The sequence below is a fragment of the Pararge aegeria genome, chromosome 13 (assembly GCF_905163445.1).
Source record: "Pararge aegeria chromosome 13, ilParAegt1.1, whole genome shotgun sequence".
NCBI lineage: Eukaryota > Metazoa > Arthropoda > Insecta > Lepidoptera > Nymphalidae > Pararge > Pararge aegeria.
In genome coordinates this window covers 13,255,521-13,281,317 of record NC_053192.1, presented here as the reverse complement: position 1 = coordinate 13,281,317, position 25,797 = coordinate 13,255,521, and the positions used below count along the sequence as shown (strand labels likewise).

The 25,797-nt window shown below is 35.8% G+C and overlaps 1 protein-coding gene across 1 annotated transcript; it reads left to right on the top strand.

The window, feature by feature from the left end:
- The first annotated feature begins 529 nt into the window (after positions 1–529).
- Positions 530–25,651, top strand: LOC120629047 (PAN2-PAN3 deadenylation complex catalytic subunit PAN2). The gene is made up of 22 exons (XM_039897789.1): positions 530–686; positions 1,719–1,861; positions 2,423–2,592; positions 4,216–4,336; positions 5,318–5,520; positions 6,888–7,104; positions 7,573–7,712; positions 8,232–8,384; positions 8,896–8,992; positions 9,531–9,647; positions 9,814–9,930; positions 10,013–10,094; positions 10,816–10,973; positions 11,687–11,915; positions 13,241–13,386; positions 17,211–17,389; positions 18,027–18,111; positions 18,661–18,752; positions 19,819–19,936; positions 21,434–21,630; positions 22,307–22,450; positions 23,322–25,651. The coding sequence occupies exons 1-21, from the start codon at positions 635–637 to the stop codon at positions 22,419–22,421; spliced, it is 2,931 nt and encodes a 976-aa protein (XP_039753723.1). The 5' UTR covers positions 530–634; the 3' UTR covers positions 22,422–22,450; positions 23,322–25,651.
- Positions 25,652–25,797: the final 146 nt, after the last annotated feature.

Genomic DNA, 25,797 nt, shown 5'->3' with positions numbered 1-25,797 from the left:
AATATTATTCACCAAGCATATGTTATAAACAAATAATATTATACCTCAGTTGTAGGACCTATATACAGTCTTCGTCTCGATGTAATTCGCAATGTTATTACCAATGTTATAATAATATTGAATGAAAGAGCATTGAAATGGAAGTTAGTAATTTTATACACACAATCAGAAGAATATTTTAGCCTGATCTTTCGATGGGGTATAGCCCTAAGCAGCTATTATTTAGTGAATATGCTCATTGATAAACTGTAAATACAAAGCGGCCAGGTACTAATTAGTAATTATAGACAATCTTGCCAATTAATTTGTGATTTGATGCATACAAAGAAAACAATTTCAAAGTATTTAACTGTTAATTTGAGGTCAGTGAGGATACTATCACTAAGTATTTTTTATCGAACCAACTTTTTGTATCTACTTTGGTTCTAATTGTTTCTGCCGCAGAGTAGTTCATATAGTTTCGGTTATTAGTCTGTGCTGTATATGTCAAATTCTTAGGTATAATTTAAAAAAAACTTTATAGAACGTACACATTTCGGATAGATGTATTTATTTTAATTTTAAGATTATTTATTTAATTAAACAGACAAGTTCAATGCAATCCCGACATTGAATTCACGTACTGGTTTTCAATATGGAATTCCATTATTCCGAGCTCTCTATGCCAACGAAACACCTAATGCCTGGTAAGAGCTTTGTAGTGATTTTATTGTAAGTTCGATAAGTTAGTTATGTTCTTATTTACCATTATAAAAGTACTTACGTACTTCTATAAGTTTTCTAAACTATGAACATCTACCGTAAAAAACAGAGTTTTGAAGATAATTTGCTGGCACTTTACTGGCTGGCCATTTTTTTAACACACTAAACGCATATTATCCTGTTTATAAAAATATTTATATTTTATGATGAACCTGCACCCCGCGATTATATCCGCGGTGTGCAGGTAGTCATCATTTGGCTTCTATGTTAGTGCGCGAGGAAAGGACGCTGTTTGGTGTAAAAATAACAAATTTTCATGTAAACACTTGTAAATTCGAGGGTTTTCTAGGCTTATGTTACTTTCGGTCCTTTTAACTAACTCTTTTCCAAAAATGAAGCCAATTGGTTGCTTGTTTAGGGTGCTAAGTAAGGACAAACAAATAAACAAACATCCACTGTTACTTTGTTTGGTTACTGATGCCTAACTAGTAGCTGATATGATTAAACATTGAACTCATACCATAACCCAGACAATTAGATTGTCACTGTATTTATAAACCAATTGTGGGAAATCTACAAGGTGTCAGAATGAGAAATGTGTATGCTGATGTTAACCATACGGGCCAAGTGTGGATTGGTAGTTTCCACCGTGGTAAAGAACTGTAAGTCAGTAATAAGTGGTCAACTCCTGCCTAATCCGCCCCCCTTGTGGGAGGGACCCATGCCCTGTAGTTGGCCGGTAATGGGTTGATATGATGAAAGCACTGTGGTCTTACATGTGGAAGGTCATATGTTATGGATAAAGATAATTTTTCGAATTTCTCTCATACATTCTGTTTGGAGGCTTTTGTTTTAGCTAGGGACCAGTCTACTGACAAATACTTTCCACTGAGCAATTGAGGGTTTAATATAAACATAGCCTTTACAGTTCAGCCTTCTCAGGTCTTAAACTGCATCATCGCTTACCATGGGGTGAGATTTCAGCCAAGTGCTAATTGTAAATCTCCTATTTGCAGAATTCCCTCAGCCGTTTGTGGTAAAAAAAGAAGCAGAGTATGAACTCCGTGCTGGTGTATTGGCAGATGGAGGGGACCGTTTTGGAGTCTCCTCTGTCATTTTTGATAAGCATGAAGAACTGATATGGATGGGGAACCAAGGCGTGAGTACTAAGAGGATTTGTTCAACTACTAACAACAAAGCACTGAAAGGTTTAGTGTAGTTAAGAGTATTAGTAATATACCTGTTAGTCTAGCAGTTAGCATGTTCACCTATGGATCACAAGGTCCTTGGTTCAAATTCCAGGTTAGTCCAAAAATTTTTAGGAATTGTCTATATTTTGTTATAGAATTTATAGTACTAGCCCGGAGTTAGGAAATGGACAGTGTCAATCCCCGGTGCCTCTAAGAGAACATTAATATTTTATTTTGTTGTTTGATACTTGCTAAATAGATCTTGCTTGCTTGCTTTGATTCATTGCTTTTCCCTTCTTTTGCAACTTTTACATAATAAGGCATATTAACATATGAGTATTAAAAAAATGTTTTATTATGATTATTATTAACTTGCTAATTTGCAAATTACTGTGTTACTGCTTAAGGTTGAATCTTTTCTTTCTTTTGCTTACGAATAATCATAATTTATCTTATATTTTCCTCACCACTGTTTTAATTCCTAAAATTAAAGAGAAATAGTTTACATTAGTATAACATTTTTATTTTAGGGTCATGTCACATCGTACTATGGACCACGCATGCAAAAATACACATCATTCCAAATTCATGCATCTGAGGAAGTGAGGGATATTTTAACTTTGGAAGAAGGCATCTATTGTCTGACTAAAAGCTCACTTCGTCACCAAATACGCAGGGGAATACCAAGGCACACTTATAAGTAAGATTTTGTTTATTGCAATTGAATTGGTTTGCCTTTCTAGATTTATAACTATTAATTTATTTATTTAAAGTAGGCCAATAAACACTTTTGAAAGTATGTTTGTTGGCACTCTACCACCGGTTCGGAAGGCCGATTGTACCGAAAAGAAGCTGGCAAGAAACTCAGCAGTTGCTCTTTTCCAACATCATTTTACAATTTAACAATCATTGTTCTATTTTGTGGGAGATAAAAGCGGAGCGGCTTGCTTGTCATTAAGAAAAATAAATAATTCAAAATGCATAAAGAAAAGTGGGAGTTATTTTAATAAGTAATTTACTTTATTACTTCTATAATGTAGCGAATTGTGTTGTGCAAAAGTCTTTATAATTAATTAATTGTTCTAAAAGTACCTAAAAAACTTTTTAATAATTGGTTTTCACTAGATACCCTGCAGAAGTGAAATATCTATCTGATAGTAGGTTGAACTTAATATCATTGATAAAAGAAATTATCATCATCGTCATGATGGATGAGACTCCCTGAATGAGAAGGTCTTAAGCCGTAGTTTTATCGGTATGTATAGACATCACAGGACCTTGAGAACGTTATTGAGACCTCTCAGATATCTTGGTTTCCTGACAATGTTTACCTTCTTAAATATTGAGTAAATATTAATGAAAAAATTTAATCTCATTAGAATAGCAGTAACACTAGTTACAGCATATAAATACAGAAGAAAGTAATAGGGGTGTAGACGCATGACGGCATAAGAGCACGTATACCGTTTGATTTGACGGCATATTCGTTGGTTTTATTTTCCATCAAACAATCAACCGTAATCAAAATCGGTGGAGATTTTATGGCCATATGGTTAAATAAGACATCTCCTGAAGCATATTGAATTGATAACCTTGTCGAAGACGCTTGATTATTACATTGTATGACACATATGATATTGAGATGTAGACTGAATTAATAAAGTACCCAATGACATACTGTACACTGTACAGGCCGCGCTGCGATGCGATTTCCATACAATAGTTAGTAATAGCTCTCGAAACATCCGTAAGTTGAGGATTGTGAGTTTATGATGCTAGTTCGGTACCCTATGGCTATATTTTTGTTAAAATTATTCATATTCGTTACTGTCCTAGCGCGTCGTGTTCTAGCGATCAACACAATATTAACTCTTTGTAGTGTATGCTTTGTAATTAGCCTTTGCCCCATAAACTGTACTATCAATACAGATAATCAAGGAAATCCGTTGCCCTGTTCATATGTGAAAGTAGGTTAGGTTAGGATGCGAAAAGTATAAGCGAGTTACTTGCACTATGTCAGTGTGTAGTTAAAAATACGGAAGCTGCCGGATAGATCAACCGTGCGGTAGGTGCGGTGCGAGGAATGAATTGGCCACGCGAGAAAGGAATGAAACTCTATTGGCCTCGGTAGAATGGGACTTACATATTCTATATATAATATCAAGACGATGTCGGCATTTAGCAAAAGATCAAAGGCGTAGAACTACGGTATCTCTTTATATTGTCATACATATCTGAACAATTGAGAGATTCAATAGTTCATTGTGTAGCAGTATCAAAACGTAAGTAACTGGAATCATAATAGTATTTTAATTCTTTATAGATCACCTAATATGGAGGATATGCAATGCTTGTTCCAAGTTGACACGCACAAGGTACTGATGGGCGGTCATCAAGATAAACTTCTGGAGCTCGACTTAAACAAGTGGGTGGAGAATGTAATTGTAAGTATCTTTAAATGCGAACGTTTAATATGTATTACATTTAAGTGACTTCAGCTAGTTTGCGAAATGAGTTGCGTAAAAAATATAAAAATTAAGAACTTTAATTTTTTCAAACTACAAATGTGGCATTACAGACAGACAGACTAATCAATATATTTCATCATTATCACCATCATATCAACCCATTACAGGGTCTCCTTTCACAATCAGAAGGGGTTAAGCCCACCACGTTTACCCAGTGCGGATTGGTGGACTTCACACACCTTTGAGAACATTATGGACAACTCTCAGGTTGCAGATTTCCTCACGATGTTTTCCTTCACCGTTGAAGCAAGTGATATTTAATTTGCTTCAAACGCATATAACTCAGAAAGGTTAGAGATGCGTGCTGGGATTCGAACTTGGCCCCTCGAAAGTGACGCCGAAATGCTACTCACTGGGGAAGGGCCCTGACGCCGCTTCTATTTTTTAAATTAAATTAACCCAAAATAATGGTTGCAGATTATGTATAAAAAAATTTAATATATAGATTATTGCTTGACTTCCACACCTAAAGTTATGAATTGAAGATTTAATATGTATAATTACTCTTAGATTCGACATTGTTCCACATCAATCATTTTGGAGTTCTGTTCTTCATCTTCCAAGGCCTTCATCAGATCCTCACCATATCTACATACAATTGTATTAACCCTTTGACAACGCCAAAAGAAGTTCTAAACTAATATAATAGCGTCCTTGATTCCTTTACAGTCTTAGTACATAACCATTTTTGTCCTTGCTCTTTTGTTCTCTTATTTTTTTGTGGTTCCCAAATAAAAAAAACATTTTTACTTTCTTTCTGTAAATTATGTAAAGAGTAATTTCAATTACATAGAACGGTGTTTTGGTATTTATCTACTAGTTGGACCTTCACTGGAATCTTACCTACTGTTAAGTTATGATGTAGCTGGCTAACCTCATAACATTGGACTTTTCTAGAATGTTCCAGAAGATGGTTGCGCAGTGTTACGCAGCGGCGGTGGCTCGGTGGTTGCGTGTGGAAGCGCCAACGGAATGATAACGCTGAGGGATATACGATGCCCCGGCAGTGTGGAACAGTCGTTCAGGGCCCACACCGCTTGCCTCTCCGACTTGGACATGCAGGGAGATATGCTGATCACGTGCGGTTTCACGCAATCGTCGTAAGTGTTACGTCTTTTTACTCTCACCATCATCATCATCGTAAGACTATCTCAGTCCACTGCTGGACTAAGGCCTCTTTATTTGCACGCCATCTCGGTCTATTGCTGGTTAGCTGCATCCAGTTCTTTCCTATTGCCTTTACAATATTATCCCTCCATCGAGCTGGTGGTCGGCCGATGCTTCTGTGTCCAGTGAGCGGTTGCCAATCCAGAATCACTCGGCTCCACCGCCCATCCTCCCTACGACATATGTGACCCGCCCAGTTCCATTTCAGGGCCGCTGCTCTTTGAACGATTTATTTATTTATTTAACTCTTTATTTGTACACCACAATGAAGTTAGGAAAATAAAAAAACAAAAGAAATACGAAGACAGAAGTAGAATACAAAAGGCGGCCTTATCGCTAAGTAGCGATCTCTGCCAGGCAACCTTTGGATTAGGACAAGATGAGAGAGAGCGGACAGGTGGTGTAAAATTATTATAAACGTACATTCAAATAGCTAAATACAAATACATAAATAAAATTGCACAAATAAGAAAAATATAATAAATAAATATAAAATAATAAACTAATATACACTCAATCATACATATATGAACATATAGATAATAAAAATAAACATAATCAAGGTATAATAAATGTCGTCACGATGTCAGTGATTCCAGTTCGGTTTCTGATCTCTTCGTTGGGAATCCTATCTAATAGAGACAAACTTAACATCACTCTTTCCATTGCACGCTGAGCCACTTTGAGCCGGTGCACCACCTTCTTTGTAAGGGTCCATGTCTCTGCTCCATATGTCATAGTATTTTTACCCTACTTAATTATATTTAATAGTAATGAGGAAACCTTATGGTAACCCAAAACCCATCGCTTCTAAACAAAGCTATATTTCACAGGTATGCCTTATGGTATGGTTTCACATACCATGTGTCCTGTCTCCATCAATTTAATGCAAAAAGTTCCCATGTTTGGATGAAAGATCCACCACACAGATGGTCATGCTCTTCGCGTAGTATAGCAAATTAAGCTTAATTTTCATTATATACCAGGATCTTTTGTTTTAGTGCGCTAATCTATGGACCTACAAGTCGCATTTTTTGCTTTTGATACTCTAATCCCTGAAGGGGTTTTCAATGTCGAATTAAAATTAGATACACTGTACGATTGTTTCGTTGATTGCAATTAAATATGTGTGATTGAAAATAAGGCATTTGACAACTCATAGCCCGCTGAGTTTATATTCTTAGTCTATGGTTGGAGTGATTTTTTTTAGTGTGGATCTCCATTGAAATGTGTGGCATAGTTTATTAATTAGGATATTTTCTTTCTTGTCTTTCTTTCCTCTCTTTTCTTTCTCTTATAGATCATCCTCGCCGGTCGCTGAGCCGTATGTGGTGGTTTGGGACGTGCGCTGCGTACGCGGGTCGTCACTACGGCAGATCCCCACCGTGTCACCACCGCAACTGCTACACTTTGTGCCCGCCGTGTCAGGCCGCGCGGTGGCCGTGGCCAGCGATGGTCACGTCACTGTGTTGGACGTTAACGACGCCCTCAAGCCCGAGTCGCAGTCCGTTTTCAAGGTTTGTGAGACCCAACTAACATAATTTTCCCTCTATAATCCGTAATCATCAATCAATCACTAGGCTATCCCCGCCACACCTTTTGCGAATGTTTGCAGTCAATTATATCTAAATATATAAATAAATAAATAAATATAAAACGACAATACATACATCCCCATCAGTAGCGTACATACAGGATATGCACAGGGTATGCAGATAATATAAAATGAAGAAAATCTTTGGTACGAGTTGTAAAGAACTTAAGGATAGGCATTGTACGAGTTATAAAAAGCCAATCCTTAAGTATTTATAACTCGTACTGGAGATTTTCTTCATTTGATATCATGTGCATACTCTGAGCATACCCTCTATGCAGGCCACTGATCGCCATCTAGCCCCAAAATAGAGCGTAGCTTGTGTTCTGGTTACTAAGATGACTGATGAATATTTTTATTTCGCGCCTTACTCAAATATCTGTTGTATTAGATGGAGACCCATAATTCCCAATGTAGCGTGATGGATGTCTCATCAACGAGCCAAGCTCTTGCTTTCGGGGATCTCGGCGGGCACATCCAAATGTTTTCGGCCAAGCAAAACCTTGAGCCTGCATATAACAGCTTTTCCAGGTAAGCTCTAATTAAAAAAGTCTTTTTAACTATTTAATTTAAATTTTAGATACCATATGAGTAAAGTATTATATTACTTGGAATTATATTTGTTCTTGTAGAGCTTGCACCCGAAAATTTTAGAAATCTATGGTATGGGAATTGCCGCTTTGGATTACTTTTAATACTTTATGGAGATCATTGTTGTTAGTGGTACTAAGTTCACCCAGTCATCTAGTATAATCTAAAAATGCAATTTTTGGACTTTGATTAACGTATTAGGAAACCATGTCTGAAACAAACTTAGAAATTTAGTTCATTAGTTTTTCACGGGTATTATCATTACGGAACGGATAAGCGTTACGGTAGTTACGGAACTAATAGTACGCAAACTTGATACTGTGGGAAAAAGAAAATGAACTACGTATTTGTAACATGCATTATTAAGCAAAACGTGTCAGCAAATTTGGCAGCATTGCGATCATCACAATGTTGCAGAGAAAGCTCCTTTTAAAAGTGAAAGTATGGATATTTTTTCAGGGCTACCGAATTTGCTGATCCGCTGCCAAATCTGCCATCAGGAAGTTTTAACGACAACAACTTTCGATTCTCGTCCATTCCTAAGCCACCTCTTACAACTGGCACCAAGTGGTTCAGCGAATTGCCTCCGCAATTCTATAGGACGACTTACAGGTTAGTAAAAAGTTTTATTCGAGTGGGCCAAGTAGGCCATCTTCGAATCTATACTAATAATAATTGTATGTGTGTTCCAGTCTGATTTGATAAATCTTCTATGCGTTTATAACCCAATTTTGCACCAAGTCGTTGGTTATATAACTTATAATTTTTATCCCTCTTCTTCTTGTCCTAATCCCACCCATCTTGGCAGTTTGAAGAACACATTTTCTATGGAAAATACAACCATGAGTCTTCTCTTGCTTCTATATTCGCCGAATTTAAACTCGCTTATTTTCCTTAGGCTTTAGATACTTTTCTTTTTGCGGTACAAAAAATGCTTTATAAGTATATTATTTTCAATCCAAAATAATTCAATTTAAAATTCCATTTGTTTATTGAATTAAATGACTTGACCAAGGTAAAAGTATGAGTTTACATATTCTATGTAATCGACCTCTCATGAATCTGTGTCAGGATTACCATGAGTCATAACTTTTGTCTTTGTTTAATAATTTGTCTTCTTTAGGGAACCAAAACCCATTGATCCCGAAATCCTGAAGACGATGAAAATGCAGGGCCCTATCGGGTATGCACCGAATCCGGGAACCTTTAGGCGCAATCAGGTAAATAATAAGTTGGTTGTTAAGCTAACTAAAACTAATATTATAAATTCGAAAGTTTGGATGGATGTTCACGCCAGAACGAACGGAACGGAATCATATTTAGTATAGTCTGGAATAGAACATAGGCTTCTTTTTATCACGAAAAATTTATGGCTCCCGTGGGATAGATTTGTTATGTTTTTCACAGAGCAAGAGATCGTCATGTATTTTTGCATAGTGGTAGTTCAGGGATCACTGAATAACATATATAAAAATTTCCACGCAAATAAGTTCGCAGACTCCTAGTTTATAATATATTATATGTATATAGGTCACACCAGTCACATTTGATGATGGATGGTGACTTGTGCAGCATTATAGGAGCGTGGTTTCCAATACACTTTTTATTTGAAGTTGGATACCTTCTAAACGGTCCCCTAAATAGGCCCCCCGAATGGGTCCCCTAATTGGATCCCTAATGGATCCCTTTAGCTGTCCGATGGTCATCAGAGATAGTCTCGAGTGAATTACCGTGTTTACACAATTGTATACTTAACAGATGCCGTATGTCGAAGAGGACTTGAAGACTGTTGCCCAGACCGAAGCCTCGACTGAAGCCCCGAAGCCTCATCCCAACAGTATGGCTATTCAGCCGATACCTAAACATTATCTCAAGGTAAGAACCAATTAATTTTAAGGTCATTTTTTCCTATTAATTACCCAATTAATATTTTTTGGAGTGATTGGTTCTTGATAGAAATTTTATAAGATTATGAACGTTATTTTTTTAGTTTAGATTACAGGTCAACACAGTTTGATTCATATGTGTTTATTTTTTTCAGATCGACCTTCGCTTTAAAATGCCGAGATCCCACGACAATATTGACGTGTTGAACAAAGCTGGATATCCCGGGCTGGAGTTTACTTTGCCAAATTCGTACTGCAATGCTATGCTGCAGGTTATTAAACATTTTATTCGTATACGCAGTATAAAAATAACCACATATATATACTGAAACCTTACACTGGATTGCATTGCAGGTACTTTATCACATTCCGGCGGTGAAGGCAATATTGTTGGCCCATACGTGTGCCAAGGAGTCTTGTCTAAGCTGTGAACTAGGTATGCATATTTTTAGTTTTCTTGTTTCTTACTCCAAAATTATAGGAATAATGTATAGAATGAAAAAAATTATGACGAATTCGACTTCCGATACTAGCGAACGGATATTTTAATAACATAGCTGTTTGGGGTAACTATGTAGGGCTGACCAATGGAGGGGATAATGGTTACACTATTCGTAAGCAACTGTATGCTACAACTGTACGCTACAACATAATCTTCGATTCTGACGTTCGGAATCAGTCGATAAATATTCACGCATTTAAATAATTGATGCCCAGGAAAACAGAAGCCGGAAGGGTATTCTAAATTTTAGCAGAGCGTTTATGAGGAAGCAAAGTTCTGTTAGTGTTATAATTTCAACTACTTAAGAGTTTATAGATGAGGGCAGAAAAAAATACAATAGTTTCTAAGCATATTCTCCGAAATGCATCTTTCGGAAGACCTATAAATAGGTGACCTTGAACCGACGTTACAATTTAGGCGTCCTGTACGACTGTTGCCTGGTCCTAGCCACATATTAAGGACTTAAGCAAGTTTATTTTTTTAAATACCTCGCTGTTTAATACCATTAGGATGGTAGTTAAACCCCGTTTCCAAGCAAATTTTCCGAAGTGCAAATTCTAGAAGATCGATATCTTCTGGTTGTGTATCTTCTAATGTCGGATTGTAGAAGAGATCTAGTCATATATTAAGGACCTTACTACTTTATTTATTCCAGGATTCCTGTTTCGCATGCTAGACACTTCAGGTGGGGTGCCTTGTCAAGCTGACAATTTCCTTCGCGCATTCCGTACAGTGCCTGAAGCCGCTGCTCTAGGTCTTATTATGCCCGAAAGTGGGATTGATAACCAAGCCGATCTAATCACTCTTATACAGGTACGTTTTTTTTATTAAGTCTACTACAAGTTTGCAATCTCATCTGTTGGCGTAGTCAGTAAAGATACAGTCTAAGATGGTAGCGGGCTAACTTGTTAGGGGTATGGCGGTTACATTAAACCCACAAGCTATATCCTCTACAGCTGTTTCTACTCAATCGTATCGGAAACTAGTTGGAAGCTTGTATATCGCTCCGGCTTTTTAACTGTCCCAAAAGAAATCTAGTTTGTTATGTTGCGCCGTTGTTGCGTAAAATGTTTATGCTTGCATGTAGTAAATCGTTCCAAAAAAAAACAAATATACATTTTGAAGCGGCCGAAATTAAATTCTGTCCTTTATTACGCCCGCCTAACTTCATAATACTTGTACAAGCCATGCTCCCCATTTTTTAGTGCACATGTTAATTCAGTTCTTTTATATTACTATTTTGGTTCATATTATAATGACAATTCGACATCATCCGCTTCTCATGCCCTAAAGTTCACGCAAGTCAGCCAAAATATATATAAATTAAAAGAACCTGTAGATACAACTGATTGAAAACTATTTTTCTTTTTTAAATTAAAAAAAATCGCGACTAATTGAAATAATAGTGCAATATTCATTAAATATTGATGGATATGTCAACATCAAAACCATTTTACAATCTGGATAGTCAGGTATCGAGGTGAGTGCTTGAGATATAAATTTAAAGCATTTTTTTTATTCTTCAGAGCTGGAACCGCTTTATGCTTCAGCAAATTCATTCTGAAATACTTGAGGCACGCAAAAAGGAGAAAGAGATGACATTGATAACTCAACCCACTAGCCCAATAAAGCAACCAGCAAATAAACTCGTTAACGGCCAGTACAATGAGTATAAGTATACAGAAATTAAGTACATGGGCCCGCCGGTATGTGATGATGAAGCTCTGGACGCCGTGGCCAAAAATCATGATGAGGGTATGTGTGAACTCATCATTTTATAAAAGTAATATCCCCGAATAATTGTAGCTTCTCTTTCCGTTCTCTTATAATTTCTGATTTTTGAACTTTAACCTGTGAAAACTAGAGCGCGCAAAATATTGTCGCGGCAATCAGAGAATGCTTCTGACAGAGGCTCGCTTGAGCTCTCAAAGGGCCTGAACAGCAGCTTCTTGGTATTTCGAAACTGCCAAATAACGTGAAGCGTGTTTATCGGCTGCCAGAATTCGCCTTACACTGTCGTGAGATTCTTAATCAAATCTAAGTTCACGCGGACGAAGTCGCGGACACAACTTTAACTACAATAAACAAAACGTAATGACGTTTAATATGACTAAATAAAACAATGTTTCAATAATGACCGAGTCCACCGACTCTGTTATTATTATTCTTATAAAAGCCTTAGTATAATGCTAGGCTTTGCACGTTTGTGAGCTGAAGTTGCAAAGTGCTTGCTAGAGTTTTCGTTCTATATTATATGGGAGTTTTAATTAAATACATGCGATATACTTTTGGTGCGCTCGATTTAAATTCTTGGTCCTACATTTAGCGAATCTCACTACCTTGCTACGTGTGGCGGCTGGTATGACCTTGAGTTCTTACACTTCATTTAAATTTCGTTAAAGCACAGCACCTGTTTTCTATAGAAAAACCTGCAGCAATAATCTGAGTCAGGAGAATTTTGTTTCTGCTACATATGAGTGCATTTAGGGGTTTTTAATATAGGGGTTTGCTTCGTTTATTTGTCTGTCGGTGTCACTATAGTGCTCAAAGATTTAAAGTGTTAAAAGCAGTTATTTGTTAACGTATTATTTAGCTATTGGCTGTACGCAACTCGGAGGACCAACAAACGTTTGGTGGTTTTGTTTGAGTGGTGTCCTAGCACAAGAAAAAGTAGCGTTGGTAAACTTATACCTGGTGGTGTTAGAGATGAAGAGACAAGATCAAGCTAATCGCTGAGAGCCGCTGGAAATAAACGGCACAACAAAGTGGCGTATGAAAATTCCTATAAGGGATTATATCCAGCTTTAGACGTTGATCGGTTCAGATGATGACGACGTATCAATTCTGGGCTAGTTGTAAGTTTGGTTTACAGCATACGAAACATCTTATGTAAATTGATAACATTGGAATGCCTTCGAGATATCTTCGACGCCGCATATCATTTCTCTATCAATAATGCGTGGTGCATCGTACTTACTCTTCTAGATTATTAAAGCTCTAACCTTCAAAATTTGGCAAATTTCCTATGGTACTGTTCTTACTTCTCAATTGGATCGAGGCTTAGATCGTATTCTTTACAGGTCCCATAGAGACCAACCACGAGCAACCTGAAAACAATGATCTGAAAAACAATGTCTCCAAGACTGATGATGAGGAGTCTGATATATCTAAGCTGTTTGCTATAGGCCGCCAGCAAGTGAACCGTTGCACTAAATGTAACAAGGAGGTATGTTGTAAAGTCAAGGTCAATTTGTTTGAATAATAGATAATTTAGTAAACATTCCATCTATGGAAAAGATTAAGATTATTGTAAATGAAAACTCTAGGACATGACGAATAAAGGTGTATTTTTGCTCGCGGAAAATTCCTTTTAAGTAGTTTTGGTTCCATAAATAAAAATTGAACTAATCCTTGTATCAGGTTTGGGTTTTGCACGAAAACCTTTTCTAACGGGTATGTTCCTGAAGACGATTGTCCTAATCTAAGTACAATAATATGGAAAACGTTTTCGTACAAGAATTCAGCTTATTTCGGTGTTCATGTGAAAATGCAGTGTATTTTTACTTCATGGGATGGTCAGGGCCTGTCCGAGAAATGAACTACTGATGATACTGTTTTTCAACGAACTCATTCCTCGAAATGAATTTTATATTATTCCAAATTGGGGAAACAAGATTCAATTGGCTATTCGTTATAACGTTTCAATATGAGGTAGGCGTCATTTCAATGTTTCTTGAGAAAATTTTGGCGAATTGCTTGTTCTGCATAAGTAAAACGTTAGAAAGTTATTAAAAAATAGTGCTGAATTCTATCACTGTAGTCTTACCAAATGATTTTATATTAAGTGGTTTACTTAAATAATCTAAATTTTAATAAGGACGACTAAGTTATGAGGGCTTTACTTAAATGTACTTTTTCATTGTCAGGAGCAACGCGATTGAGTAGTATTGGCGTTTGAGCTGAACGTAGTGAAGAGAACCGGCGAGTTCTTAGAACCGTAGCGTCCCTTGACAACCTTTCTGCACTTCATGATAACCACAATATTTATTGATTTTATTGTCTCATGTAATCTTCTGTAGTGGAATATAATCGTCTAAAAATGTCGAGAGTTTTCTTTCAAACGTGTAACTTTTTTGTTATTATTTTGTTTTTCGTTCATTGCCGTTAACCCCGTCTTTTGTTTTTGACACATTAGGTTTATTTTATCTAAAAATTTGCACGTTCCGGAAATTATGCAATAACATAATTGAACGATTCTGCTTATGAATTTAATTTTTTCGTAATGATAAACAGACAGACTGACAAGACACTATTTTTTTTATTGGTAATTTTTGAAAAGGCTGGGCTTAGGCCGTTATCAGTGGCGTCGCTAAAAGTAATAAGTGATATGTTTGCACATGTTTTAAGTGTTCTTGTAAGTTTAGTACGCAAATCTCTTATACTATATTAAAGTAATAGCTTTAAAGAATGTTCTTTTATCATTTACCGCGTGGTTAATGAAAGCACTATATTCAGCCTCGTTCATTTGGTTAAGAGATTTATGTACAACAGAATTAGTACGATTGAAAATAATAATAAAATAAAATTAATAACAAATGGGAAATAAAGTCACATTTCACGTATGAGATCTGTGTCATAAGTTTTCTCTTTCAAATACTCAAAACCTTAAACATATTGGACGTATATCGAATTGATTATTTGAAAAAAGCTAAGTGACAAGTTAACTTAGGCTATTGATAAATTGGGAGCGACAATTTTTGCATAGGTCCTGGGATTTGTTGTACACACACTGATGTTACCAAAAGTAGCAGCACACTATACAGCATCGGCTGAAATAAGACTAAAGTGTCAACCTATATAAAAGAGAGCGTTAGATAAAACACTAACTGCATCCTAAAAGTGTGCAGCTACTTTAATATGTTGCATATTATAGCAATTATCCGCGTAAACACTTTGTTTTGATAGATATGAATACATGATGCATGGAAGCAAACAGCTCTGCTTTTATTTTCACTCAAGATTGAATAAAAGTATTATAAATCGTTGACCTTCATGAAAAAGAGCAACTGCTGAGGTTCTTGTCTTCCTATTTTCAGTAGAACCTTTGGTAAAGTCACAATAAACAAACTGACAGAATTGAGTTTTAAAAAAAAATGTTGGCTTCATCAAAGCAAAGTTCTTTCCTTGAGATATAAAGTCGTCTTGAAAGAAAAACTTACTTTATACCATAGCTGTGCGAGGTAGCTGAGCGGAGTCGGGATCCAAAATAAGCTGTTAAACTATGAGCTATGTATATATAAATTATTTACACTATTGCGGTGCGAATGAGATGAATGAGCAGTGGCGTGAACCGGGTGGTCGATGACGGTATTCATTAAGCACGCAGATGATATTAAATAGAAAATCCTTCTCCTATACCTTAAAAACGTTTTCACACCACTCGCTCAATACCTTATTGTCCTGTATGACCTTTTCGCTGACTATAACATTTGCATTCTCACAATCCTGGTGTCATTTTCGAGTATAAACACCTATAACGTCAAATCAAAATGAACCTAAAGTTACTGGAGTTAAAGTAGCGAATTCTGTAATGCTCTAGTCCTTGTTTTTTTGTCAATATTTCATTAGAATTGAAGACGAATACGAGCTTTAAAACAAGACACATAAATTCCATTTCATTCTGAAGTTACAGAGAATAGTCGAAATCGAATTTTAAAGTCTTACAATCCGATTTCGAGCGTACAAATCTTAAAACTAAGGGCCACTTTTAGCAAAAGTTTTGTTACGTCGTTATATTCAAAAGGGCCTCGTTGGGTTGTAATGTTATACTGTAGTAAACCTCGCATCGACGACTAATAGCGCCCCTTTCATTCATAACAACCCGAGAAGCGCAAACTATAAAATTAGGTTTCCTGACAGAGATCGCTTTAAGAGCCACCAATAGAATAATTAACTGTAATCAAAGTTTTTCGTATTTTTTGTTATAGTACAGTAAACTCATTCATTCATCTATGTTTAAGTATGGGGTAAAGAAGATAATAAATATAATAAAGTCAAATATCATTCGTCAAAGACAAGTCGTTTAAAACCCTTTTCATTAAGCATCAGAAAGAAAGCATCTATCTATTAGAAAGCATCTATTAGAAAGCATCTATTATAAATTAAAAGGCCGAAATCACTCGACCTTTTAAATTAGATTAAATTCGTAGTTAATGTTTAAAGGGAATTTTAAAGTAACAATTTTCTTTTGTTCAGATGTTGATTCTATCAGTCTTAAGATTAGAAGGCAAAAAATGAACTTCAGGGCAGATAATTGGGCTACCTATTTTATTACTTTTGCCAAAGAAATAGGACGAGAAAATGGTAGACATATTTATTTTGCGGTCTGCCCTACGGGTCTAACAAAATCACGACCCTCAATCGGGTATTCTTTGTTATCACAATTTGATGTTATTAATATTTAAATACATGTTTATGAAATTCTGATTTGAACAATTTATATTAAAGCTTTTTAAAACTTTTAATGATTTTATTCGATTTGGATTTTACATAACTCTAATGTGCAATGATAATCAAGCTTCCTTTGCAATAATTGCGACCACCAGAAAGGTGCTATTTGAAGTACCAAACATAATATTCTTTTAAATCGACCTCAACGTTAGTAATACATTTTTTTAATAATTGTAGAATATAAATACAAAATAGGTAAATATGCGCACAGGCAGAGAAGGCAGGATGGCATAAAACGCGTCATGCTATTTGCTTTGACGGCATACGAATTTGTTTGGTCCATACTCCGCCTACAGATTTTTTACATAAATCATTTTATATATTTTTTGTAAAAGTAGAAATAAAATTGTTAAAATATACCGCAGATTTGTTTTTTCATGTTGTTTTATGTTCATTGTTTATCATGGGTATCCGCAAGACCCCTGCTTCTATCCAATATGTTAGTTTCATTGTTAGTTAGCTAGCGACGCCACTGGTCTTCCAACGACCACAGAACAAAAATCCTAAGCCTTTGTTACAAAACAGATTGTTAATTACTAGGAAGAACGCGAATCAGTAGTATTGGCGTGCGCGCTACAGTACGTAGCGAACACAGAGGGTGAAAAGGGGGGTTTCTTAGAGCTAGTGCGAGCGTCACTTGCGTCGCGCCGCTCCACGCCCGCCTGGTGCGAACATTGCGCAAGGTTCACCCACACCCTACAAAGAGGCAGGATAATCAGGTAATTTTGTGCGGTTGCCCGTGATATTAAGCAATTTTCCCGTGGAAGTACCTTAGCTTTCCGACCTCCATTTCACATATTTAGATATCGATTTTTGGAACAAAGTCTAGACACTTATTGCATAATCTAATAATGAACCAAACACCATATTACATTTGGGATATTTGACAGATATTGTTAGAAAATCGATCAATCGATCGTCTGTAAAAGTCTAGAACAAGTTATATTTGCATTCCTAATTCTAAATTTAATTTCTAATTTCTAATTCTCTGAGAATTTGAGAACCACTTCAACAGAAAAATAGCGAAAAATTCAAAATTATCATGGACAACCGAGATTATTTCACTTAAAAAGAGTTACGGCAATTGATTTATTCAGTAGACAATTTTTGTAATACAATACATAAAACTCTGGTACAAACCTATAGTCATTATTCTTATTGCTCAATGCACAGAAATACCGTCAATCGCTTTAGTTCTTTTTATGTGACTGAAGCAATAAATATCTATAATTAGACAATTCTAGCGATCCATTTAAAATAAGTGATGCATGTAGAAACAATAAAGTTTCATACGTTCACGCAATATGAATTTGTTCGCAAAGTGGAAACCTTCCTGAATACCATTCTACTTTCCAGATTGCCACCTATTCTGGCAATAAATTGCGGTGGTGTCACTGCACAGGAGAAGGCCTATTGGACTAAAGGTGTCCAAAGAGATATGGTAAAGAGAGTTTTTACTTACACAAAAGGATTCATTATTGCAATTAGCAAACCGCCAGCTTATTATTGTTTCATATGTGAATGCGTTCCGATAATACACAGCCTTTTAATTCTTCCTAAAATGATAGAACAAAAACTGTTGAACCAAAGCGTACATCCACAAAAATATATTGACATTACAGATGTGAAATCAAGCGCCATTTTTGAGTTTTTAGGATTTCAACTCAGTTCAATTGAAATCCTAAAAACTCAGTTCGAATTCAGTCCGGCCTAATTAGATTGCACGTATTTTCATTATTAACTCATTACCGGTCCACTACAGGGCACGAGGCTAATTGCTGATTGGTAGGCTTCACACACCTTCGAGAACATTATGGATCACTCTCAGGCATGCAGTTTTCCTCACGTTGTTTTACTTCACCGTTAAAGCAAATTATATTTTAATTGCTTAAATTAAGCTAGCTATTTATAAATTGGTCAAGATGAACTGTAGATTTGTGTAAAAATTACGATAATATTGCAAAAAATACCCTTTCAATAACTTTTTCAGCCTGAAGCTGTGAGAAGAGGTAGCAGCAGTAAACCATGTCGTTACGGGTTACATTGTGCCCGACCTGGATGCAGATTCAAGCATCCAGAACGGTAATTCTTCTAAACGGTAATTAAGGACAGGGGTTTAGACCTTAGATCCAATTTCCTAACTCCGTGCTGGTACTGAGAACTTGTACCCCATGACTTAGAATTTTTGGCCCGTCCGTGGAATCGGACGATGACTTACGAGTCATCACAATAACTTTATGAACACTAAATTAATTTATTCTTCTTCCGAATGTTACCACGTTCCACGGCTCTGCCAATCGTCATCATCATCATGTTAACCAATGGGCGTCGACTGGTAGACAGAGATCTTTGGTAGGGAGTTCCGTATACTACGGTCTCGTGCCACTTGGTTTGATGTCATCTATCCACCTCGTCGGGGGTCTACCAACGTTGCTGTGAGGATGCCATTCTAGCACCTTGGGACCCGAACGTCCATTGGTTCTCTGAGATATGCGACGTCTATTGTCACTTCAGCTTCGCGATCCCTTAAGCTATAAATTCTGCGGTAATTATGTTATTATGGATCTGCTACTTGCGAGCGAATTCTACAAACAACAATAAAGTTAGTCTGCCTGCAACTCGTTGGCTAATTACTTTCGCGAGGACTACTTTTAGACTGTCCGAAAATGGTCACATCAAAAAGTTCGTGCGAAATGCAAGAAACTGCATCGAATTAACGACGATGATAAAACCACATGCACATATGGTTAGACAATATGGCCAAATTAATGACATTACCGTGTTGTGCCGCTTTCGTGGTTCTGTGCTTGTCTTGACATTTTCTGTCCACCTAATAGGGGTGTACTACTGCGTTGAGCACCAACATTTAGGCCCTTAGCGTTCATGGGTTGCCGAGCTAAGATTTTTTTTTCAATGCAAGTCACCAGGTAAGATAGTTCTTGCTCTAGCTCTTGGCAGTGATATGAAATGCAACCCGAATCACCGAATGCGCCACAAATCTGCGGACACCACTGTCGGGAAGTTGACAAATGTGCTATGTTTTAGTAAGTTACCAAATACACAATTATAATACGAAATTGAAAATAATACTTATAAACTGTTTGGTATCCTATATAGCATTCGTAAAATAGTTTGTAATTATTTACAGGCCCTCATCGGTGCATCAGAATTCCTTAAATAATACGTCACAAGAAAGTTATTGCGTTTTACCACACCAATTGCACATTCGATTGCAGGCTGACGGCGAAGTTATTATAAATGATAAGGTAAGATCCTATAATTTATTGAAACGTAAAAAACCTCTTAAAAAGTTAGATTGGACAATTAAAGCAAAAGTTCCATTAATATTTGGTTTTTTCAAATTTTACTATCCACGCATATAATATCTGTATAATATTGAATGAAACAATAATAATAATTATTATACAAGGATCTGATGAACGTCGCAGAAACTCCTCATTCTTATGAAAATAATTTTGGCGTTATTATATAACTTTTTTTTTATCAAATATCTCTAATGGTTAAAGATCTTTATTTCTCAAAAGAATTGAAAAAAATTGGCATAGTAGAGAAAACATTCCACTTAAAACTAAAACATGTTGTGAGCGTACAATAAAGAAGGTACATATAAATCTATAAACTATAATGTAGAAAGCATAACTTAATGCAGCTAAAAAGAAAATGTTAGTACAAGCGGGTAGTTCCACAAATATTACCGAGCAAAAACATACGACTTAAACAAAGATCATCATTTACTGGAAACCACATAGTGACATAATATTTACCAAACTAAACTACTAAACTAAAATAAACATAGAGTTGGTTTTTTTATATCAGATGGTAGTTTCTCATAAATCTGCGCTCCTTTAAAAATAATATTTTTGTTGCCATAAGTATTAGTCCGAGGTTTGTGAGGGTTCGAGGCTTACAAATCTATTCCGATTTCGATAAGTATTTTCTATTAAATAGAAAGGGTGTAGTCTTATTAATTAATCAACAACATCATCATAATCAATCCATTACCAACCCACTACAAGACATGGGAGAATGAGAGTTCTCTGTGAATGAGAAGGTAAGAGATTAAGGCCGTAGCACTACACTGACCAAGTACGGATTGGTAGACTTCACACGGCAAGACATTATGTAATCACTCAGGCGGGTTAAAAGGTTTCCTCTCGATGTTTTCCTTCACCGTAAAAAAGTGATATGTTATCGCTTATAACGCACACATCTAAAACGTTATAGGTGCGAATCGGGGATCATAAGAAAGGCCGGAGTCTTAACCACTGGGCTACTTTCTTAAATTTTCTTCTTCAAAAGCAGAGGCTTTTTTTAAACAATAAGTTCAAAAAAACTAACTGACTGATCTTCTTTTATTTATTTATTTATTTATTTATACACTTTATTTGTACACCACAAATAGTAAAAAAGAACAATGGACACAACAAAAATAAACTTAAAAAGTAGGATACAAAGGGCGGCCTTATCGCTTAGTAGCGATCTCTTCCAGGCAACCTTCTCCTTGAGACTGAGGTCCTTTCTTTCCTGCAATCTTTCCCATCATTATGGTTTATAGCAGTCGGTACTTATCGTTTCGCACTATATGGCCTAAGTACAAGATCTTACGCTGCCTGATGGTTTTGACCAGCTCTGTTCTCTTCTGCATTCTATCTGACTATGTTAATTGGTTCCAATCAAAATAATATAAATTAAATATATTTCAGCCCAATCGTTCATTAAAAGTAAGCTTTTTATTGTTATAGACTGAAAATTCTCCAACGGAGCCTAGATTCGACTTCACCATACCAAGAAAGAAACCACCAAACATTAAACTCGAAAAAGAATACACTTTATCGTCGGTGGTCGTGTGCGTAGAAGACAATCCCAAGAATCTGGTCGCGTATGTGAGGATACCAAACACGGATGACGAATCAAGATGGTTTCTGTTCAATGATTTGAGGTAATTAATTTTTCTCGCGCATACATACAAGGTAACCAGATACAACAGTACTCCTCGCTAAGTCAAGCCCATTCGCACCATCCTTTTCTGGAAGTCATTCAGGATACTTTCCTCTATGTAACTTCGTCGTGGGTGAAGCTAGATGTCAGAATTTTAAAGACCAAGTGGACAAACTATTCCCAAATTACTTACTCTTTAAAATCTCTGAAACTTTTCTACTGCAATTCGTCAATGTGATGTTTAACGTAAGTTCTTAGATCTTTACAGCTACTTCAAAATTTGTGTTTAGAAGTCCCGAAAATGTAGTCCTGTTTTCTGTGCGCTTTGTAAATTCACGTCTCTTATCTTTTCTAATTGTTTACCTTTGAACATTAATTAAAGTGACCATGGCAATATTAGATAGGCAACATAATCATATTATGATGATGATGATTATGTTGGCTTGGGAATATTAAGTTATATGTATATTATATAAATTAAGATATTCAATATATATATATATATATATATATATATATATAACTTAACATATTATATATATATATATATATTTTAAATATCTTATTTTGTTAGTGTCGCTTTTTACACGTAGAATAAGGCTAAAGATAAAATCCAATGAAGTACAACTTCTAACGCGTGTACATAAATAGACACACGTTTTTAATTTTATTTACAGCATCGTCCCGGTGAGTCCAGACGAGGTGGTGCAGTTCAGCAGCTGGTGGAAAAGTCCGTGCGTTTTGTTCTACATGAGCGCGCAGGTGGTGGAATCGGCGGGCGACTACTCATAGCCGACGTGCCCGTATGGGCCTTGCGATCTGTTAGTGACCTCACTTGAAATTCCTTTTAGTTAATCCACAACTAGCCTTACAATTTTACCTAATGTTTAGTGAAGATGGTAGAACTAACTAACCTAGCTAACCTGTTATTGGTATGGCTGTTAAATCCTTCGGTTTCTACTTGTTAGTGTTTCTAATTTATAATGAACAATTGTTAAGTAACACAACAAACAGTATTCATGTAAAGGCAACATCTCCTGAGGATGCTCCGGTTTCGGAGCGAAACGTGCGTAGAGGGTACATTGCCGAAGATCTGTTTGGTGTGGAGTATAAGGATTGAAGAAATTATAAATTACACCATACAGATTCTCCTGCTTTTCGCGGAGCATAGCAAATTAAGCCTAATTTTCATAATACATCATGGATTTCCGCAAAGTAACGCCTGCTTCTATCTAATACCTACTTGTTAGTAGAAAATGCCATATCGGAGGTTGGTAACTAGCTGTTTTCAGCTGGATTTTGTGTGACTGCATAATATCTACTAATTTATAATTGATCGAAGTGTAAAGTAGTTCCTTCTTACTAGAAGTAGCCACAGTCGCTATAAGACTGATAAAAAAAAACATATACTAATTTCGGCATCTGCGGTATGAGAACCGTAGCTTAGTGGCCGCGATTGCTAGAGAGATACAGGTGAGATACTCTGTCGGTTCTGAAATGCGTGTATGAATATTTCCTCGCAAGTAATAAAAACACTTTATTAAAATTATAAATTTGCTAACTTTGCTTGATTGGGCATTTTGACCGCAACGAACGATGCCTAACCCAACACGTATTGAATATTTGCGCAATTGTGATCCACATACGATAATCACGAGGCACCTATATGGAAAATTTTATATTTATTTCCAGACGCCAGGGCCCATACGTATTGAACGGTACCTATGAATTACCGACCGAAGAAATCTGCAGCCTGCGATGAGTATGATAAGTCTGAGAGAAAAATAAACTAAAGTACGAATAATGTTATGAATTTTCCACGAATTAGATTTAAGCAAGTCCTTATTTATATTTTTGGCAAAGTGGAGTGGTATTCGAAGTACGCTTTACTTAAACTGAAACCCATTTTTGAAAATTTTAATTAATCTTATACCGACATCCCTTCTAATATTATTAATGTGAAAGTAACATACTTTGGCAAACATGTACGCAAACCGCTACTTTGCGCCTATAGTCTGGTATATTACGTCACTAGCATGTCGAGGTCATCGGTGAAGTGAACCCTATAAGTTTTTCTCCTACCAAATATCACTCAACGGGCCTAAAGAAGTTTGCAATTTCTTGTCATTTTGTATATATTTTATGTTTCGGATCAATCTTTACAATGAAAATCGATTTTAATAAAATATAATTTCAAATTGGTGCACTAGTTTAAAACGCACTTAATTTTTCGAGCTACCCCACTTTGCTAAAACTTACCTCTGTAGCGAAACGGTCGAAGGAACATATTTGAATTATTTCCAGCGCTGCCGGATGGTTTGGTATATATTTTTATACAATGAATAAAGACTTTTTATATAATAGAGCAATATCCTTTTATACGAAGCTATATGCTATATTATGCTATTTTATACTTACAACCAAGCGGACGGCATTCGCCACAACTATTTTTGAATAAATCATATTTTTATTATATAGCTATTGCATACACTTGCGTGTCGACCACAGTTTAGCAATCACACGTTGAGCAACGTTTCGGTTGTGTCTCGAGTTGTCTGCGTAAACCTTGTCATTGAATGTAATAATACAATTTGAATATGTATGTCTATGTACCGAGTTGTATAAATAAACTTCGACGTCAAATAAAACAGATAAATATTTTTTAGGAGACCGTATTCTCTTATTTTTTTCCAGTCTTAACTTATTTCCTCGGGGCTTAAGACTATCTAATAAAAAATGCCTGGAATAAAAAATGTATACAAATGTTGGGGAAATCAACCACACTTGATGGTTTGAGAACCTTCTCCTTTATTTCGGTTGATAATTGGTAATTTTGGCATCATGCACGCGTCTCGTGCTATCTAAAGGTTTTAATGTCATGCAATCGAGGCAAAGTTAGCATAATATTTATTAATGAGAGAGTTTGAGACCTAAATCACGACACTCGTATCGCTGCAAGAACTGAGGTTATTCTATGCCAGTTCAACTGTTTCCTAACTGTATGATTGCTAGGCTGTGTGATCTGAACCGTTTCGCTTCAGGTGGGCTATAATATGTTCCATTAATATAAGGCACAAAAGCGAAGACATATATTTTAATTAAATTATTGAGTATAGACAAGCTAGTTTTGCGTAGTTTTTGTTGATTGATGATGATCGTGAAAGTATTATATATATATATATATATGTATGCCACGCGTTTTTGTATATCAAGTACTTAAATTATGTTGTACTGTTTGAAACAGACTGTTTTTATCGTTTTATGATTAAAATTTGTTTGCCAGTTATGTAACACAGCCTAAAAAAAATCTTTAATTCTAATCAAGCAAAACAACGTAAAAAAAATCGTTGTAGTGCCAACATGTCTCTAATATATTGTTTTTACATATAAAACATATTTCTTAACATTAATTAATGGGACCACAACCATTTAATTTAAACTGCAAGAGTTTAAAATAAATACAAGTATTAATTGAAGTATTGTTTTAATCAGAAAGGAGACAATTGCAACGAGAATCTTTAAAACATAATCACCTTATATTTAACGTATTTTTTTGGGATGTGATACATTTCTGTCTGTATTCTTCGGTTGTGATATTTCAAATTTTGATGATTCACGCTACACCTCTATCTAATCAAAGTAAAATGGTACTTATTTACCTTATTGCTAAGCGCAAATTCGTCTGCTAATTAATCTATGGCATGAGCTCTAGACGGATTTTTTTTTCTTTATAAAAATCAGTAGTATTGAATATTCGGCACTAAATTGAGGGTCTTGAACTTTAGGTCCATTTAACTTAGTCTTCATAGTGTTTCGATACTCGAAAACGACCTACACGTTTGCGGGCATTCAAACGGTTATGTTTAATGTAATATGAAATAATTTATACAAAAAAAAGTCTTTAGAATTACAGAAGCCAGGTGTGACGTGAATGCAACCCTTATTTTGTTTACCAATCTTTGAGCAATTTTAATTTATTTCAACCTTTTATATGGTGGCTGGTTAAAATAACAAAAAATAAAAATCTGAAATTAAATTAAGTTTCTTATTTTAACTTTAAGTGTCATAATTATTTTCAACTTAAGAAGAAACATGATATTGAAATTAATAACATATCTAATGTGTACTAAACACTTGACTAAAAAGTGACCCATCAAAATGACTCACG

Excerpts from the sequence above, each read along its gene's own strand:
- LOC120629047 (XM_039897789.1), top strand. The coding sequence starts at position 635 with ATGGAATTCCATTATTCCGAGCTCTCTATGCCAACGAAACACCTAATG. Across the intron at positions 7,105-7,572 it reads AGTCGCAGTCCGTTTTCAAG|ATGGAGACCCATAATTCCCA; the intron begins GTTTGTGAGACC and ends CTGTTGTATTAG. Across the intron at positions 17,390-18,026 it reads CAAAGAGGCAGGATAATCAG|ATTGCCACCTATTCTGGCAA; the intron begins GTAATTTTGTGC and ends TCTACTTTCCAG.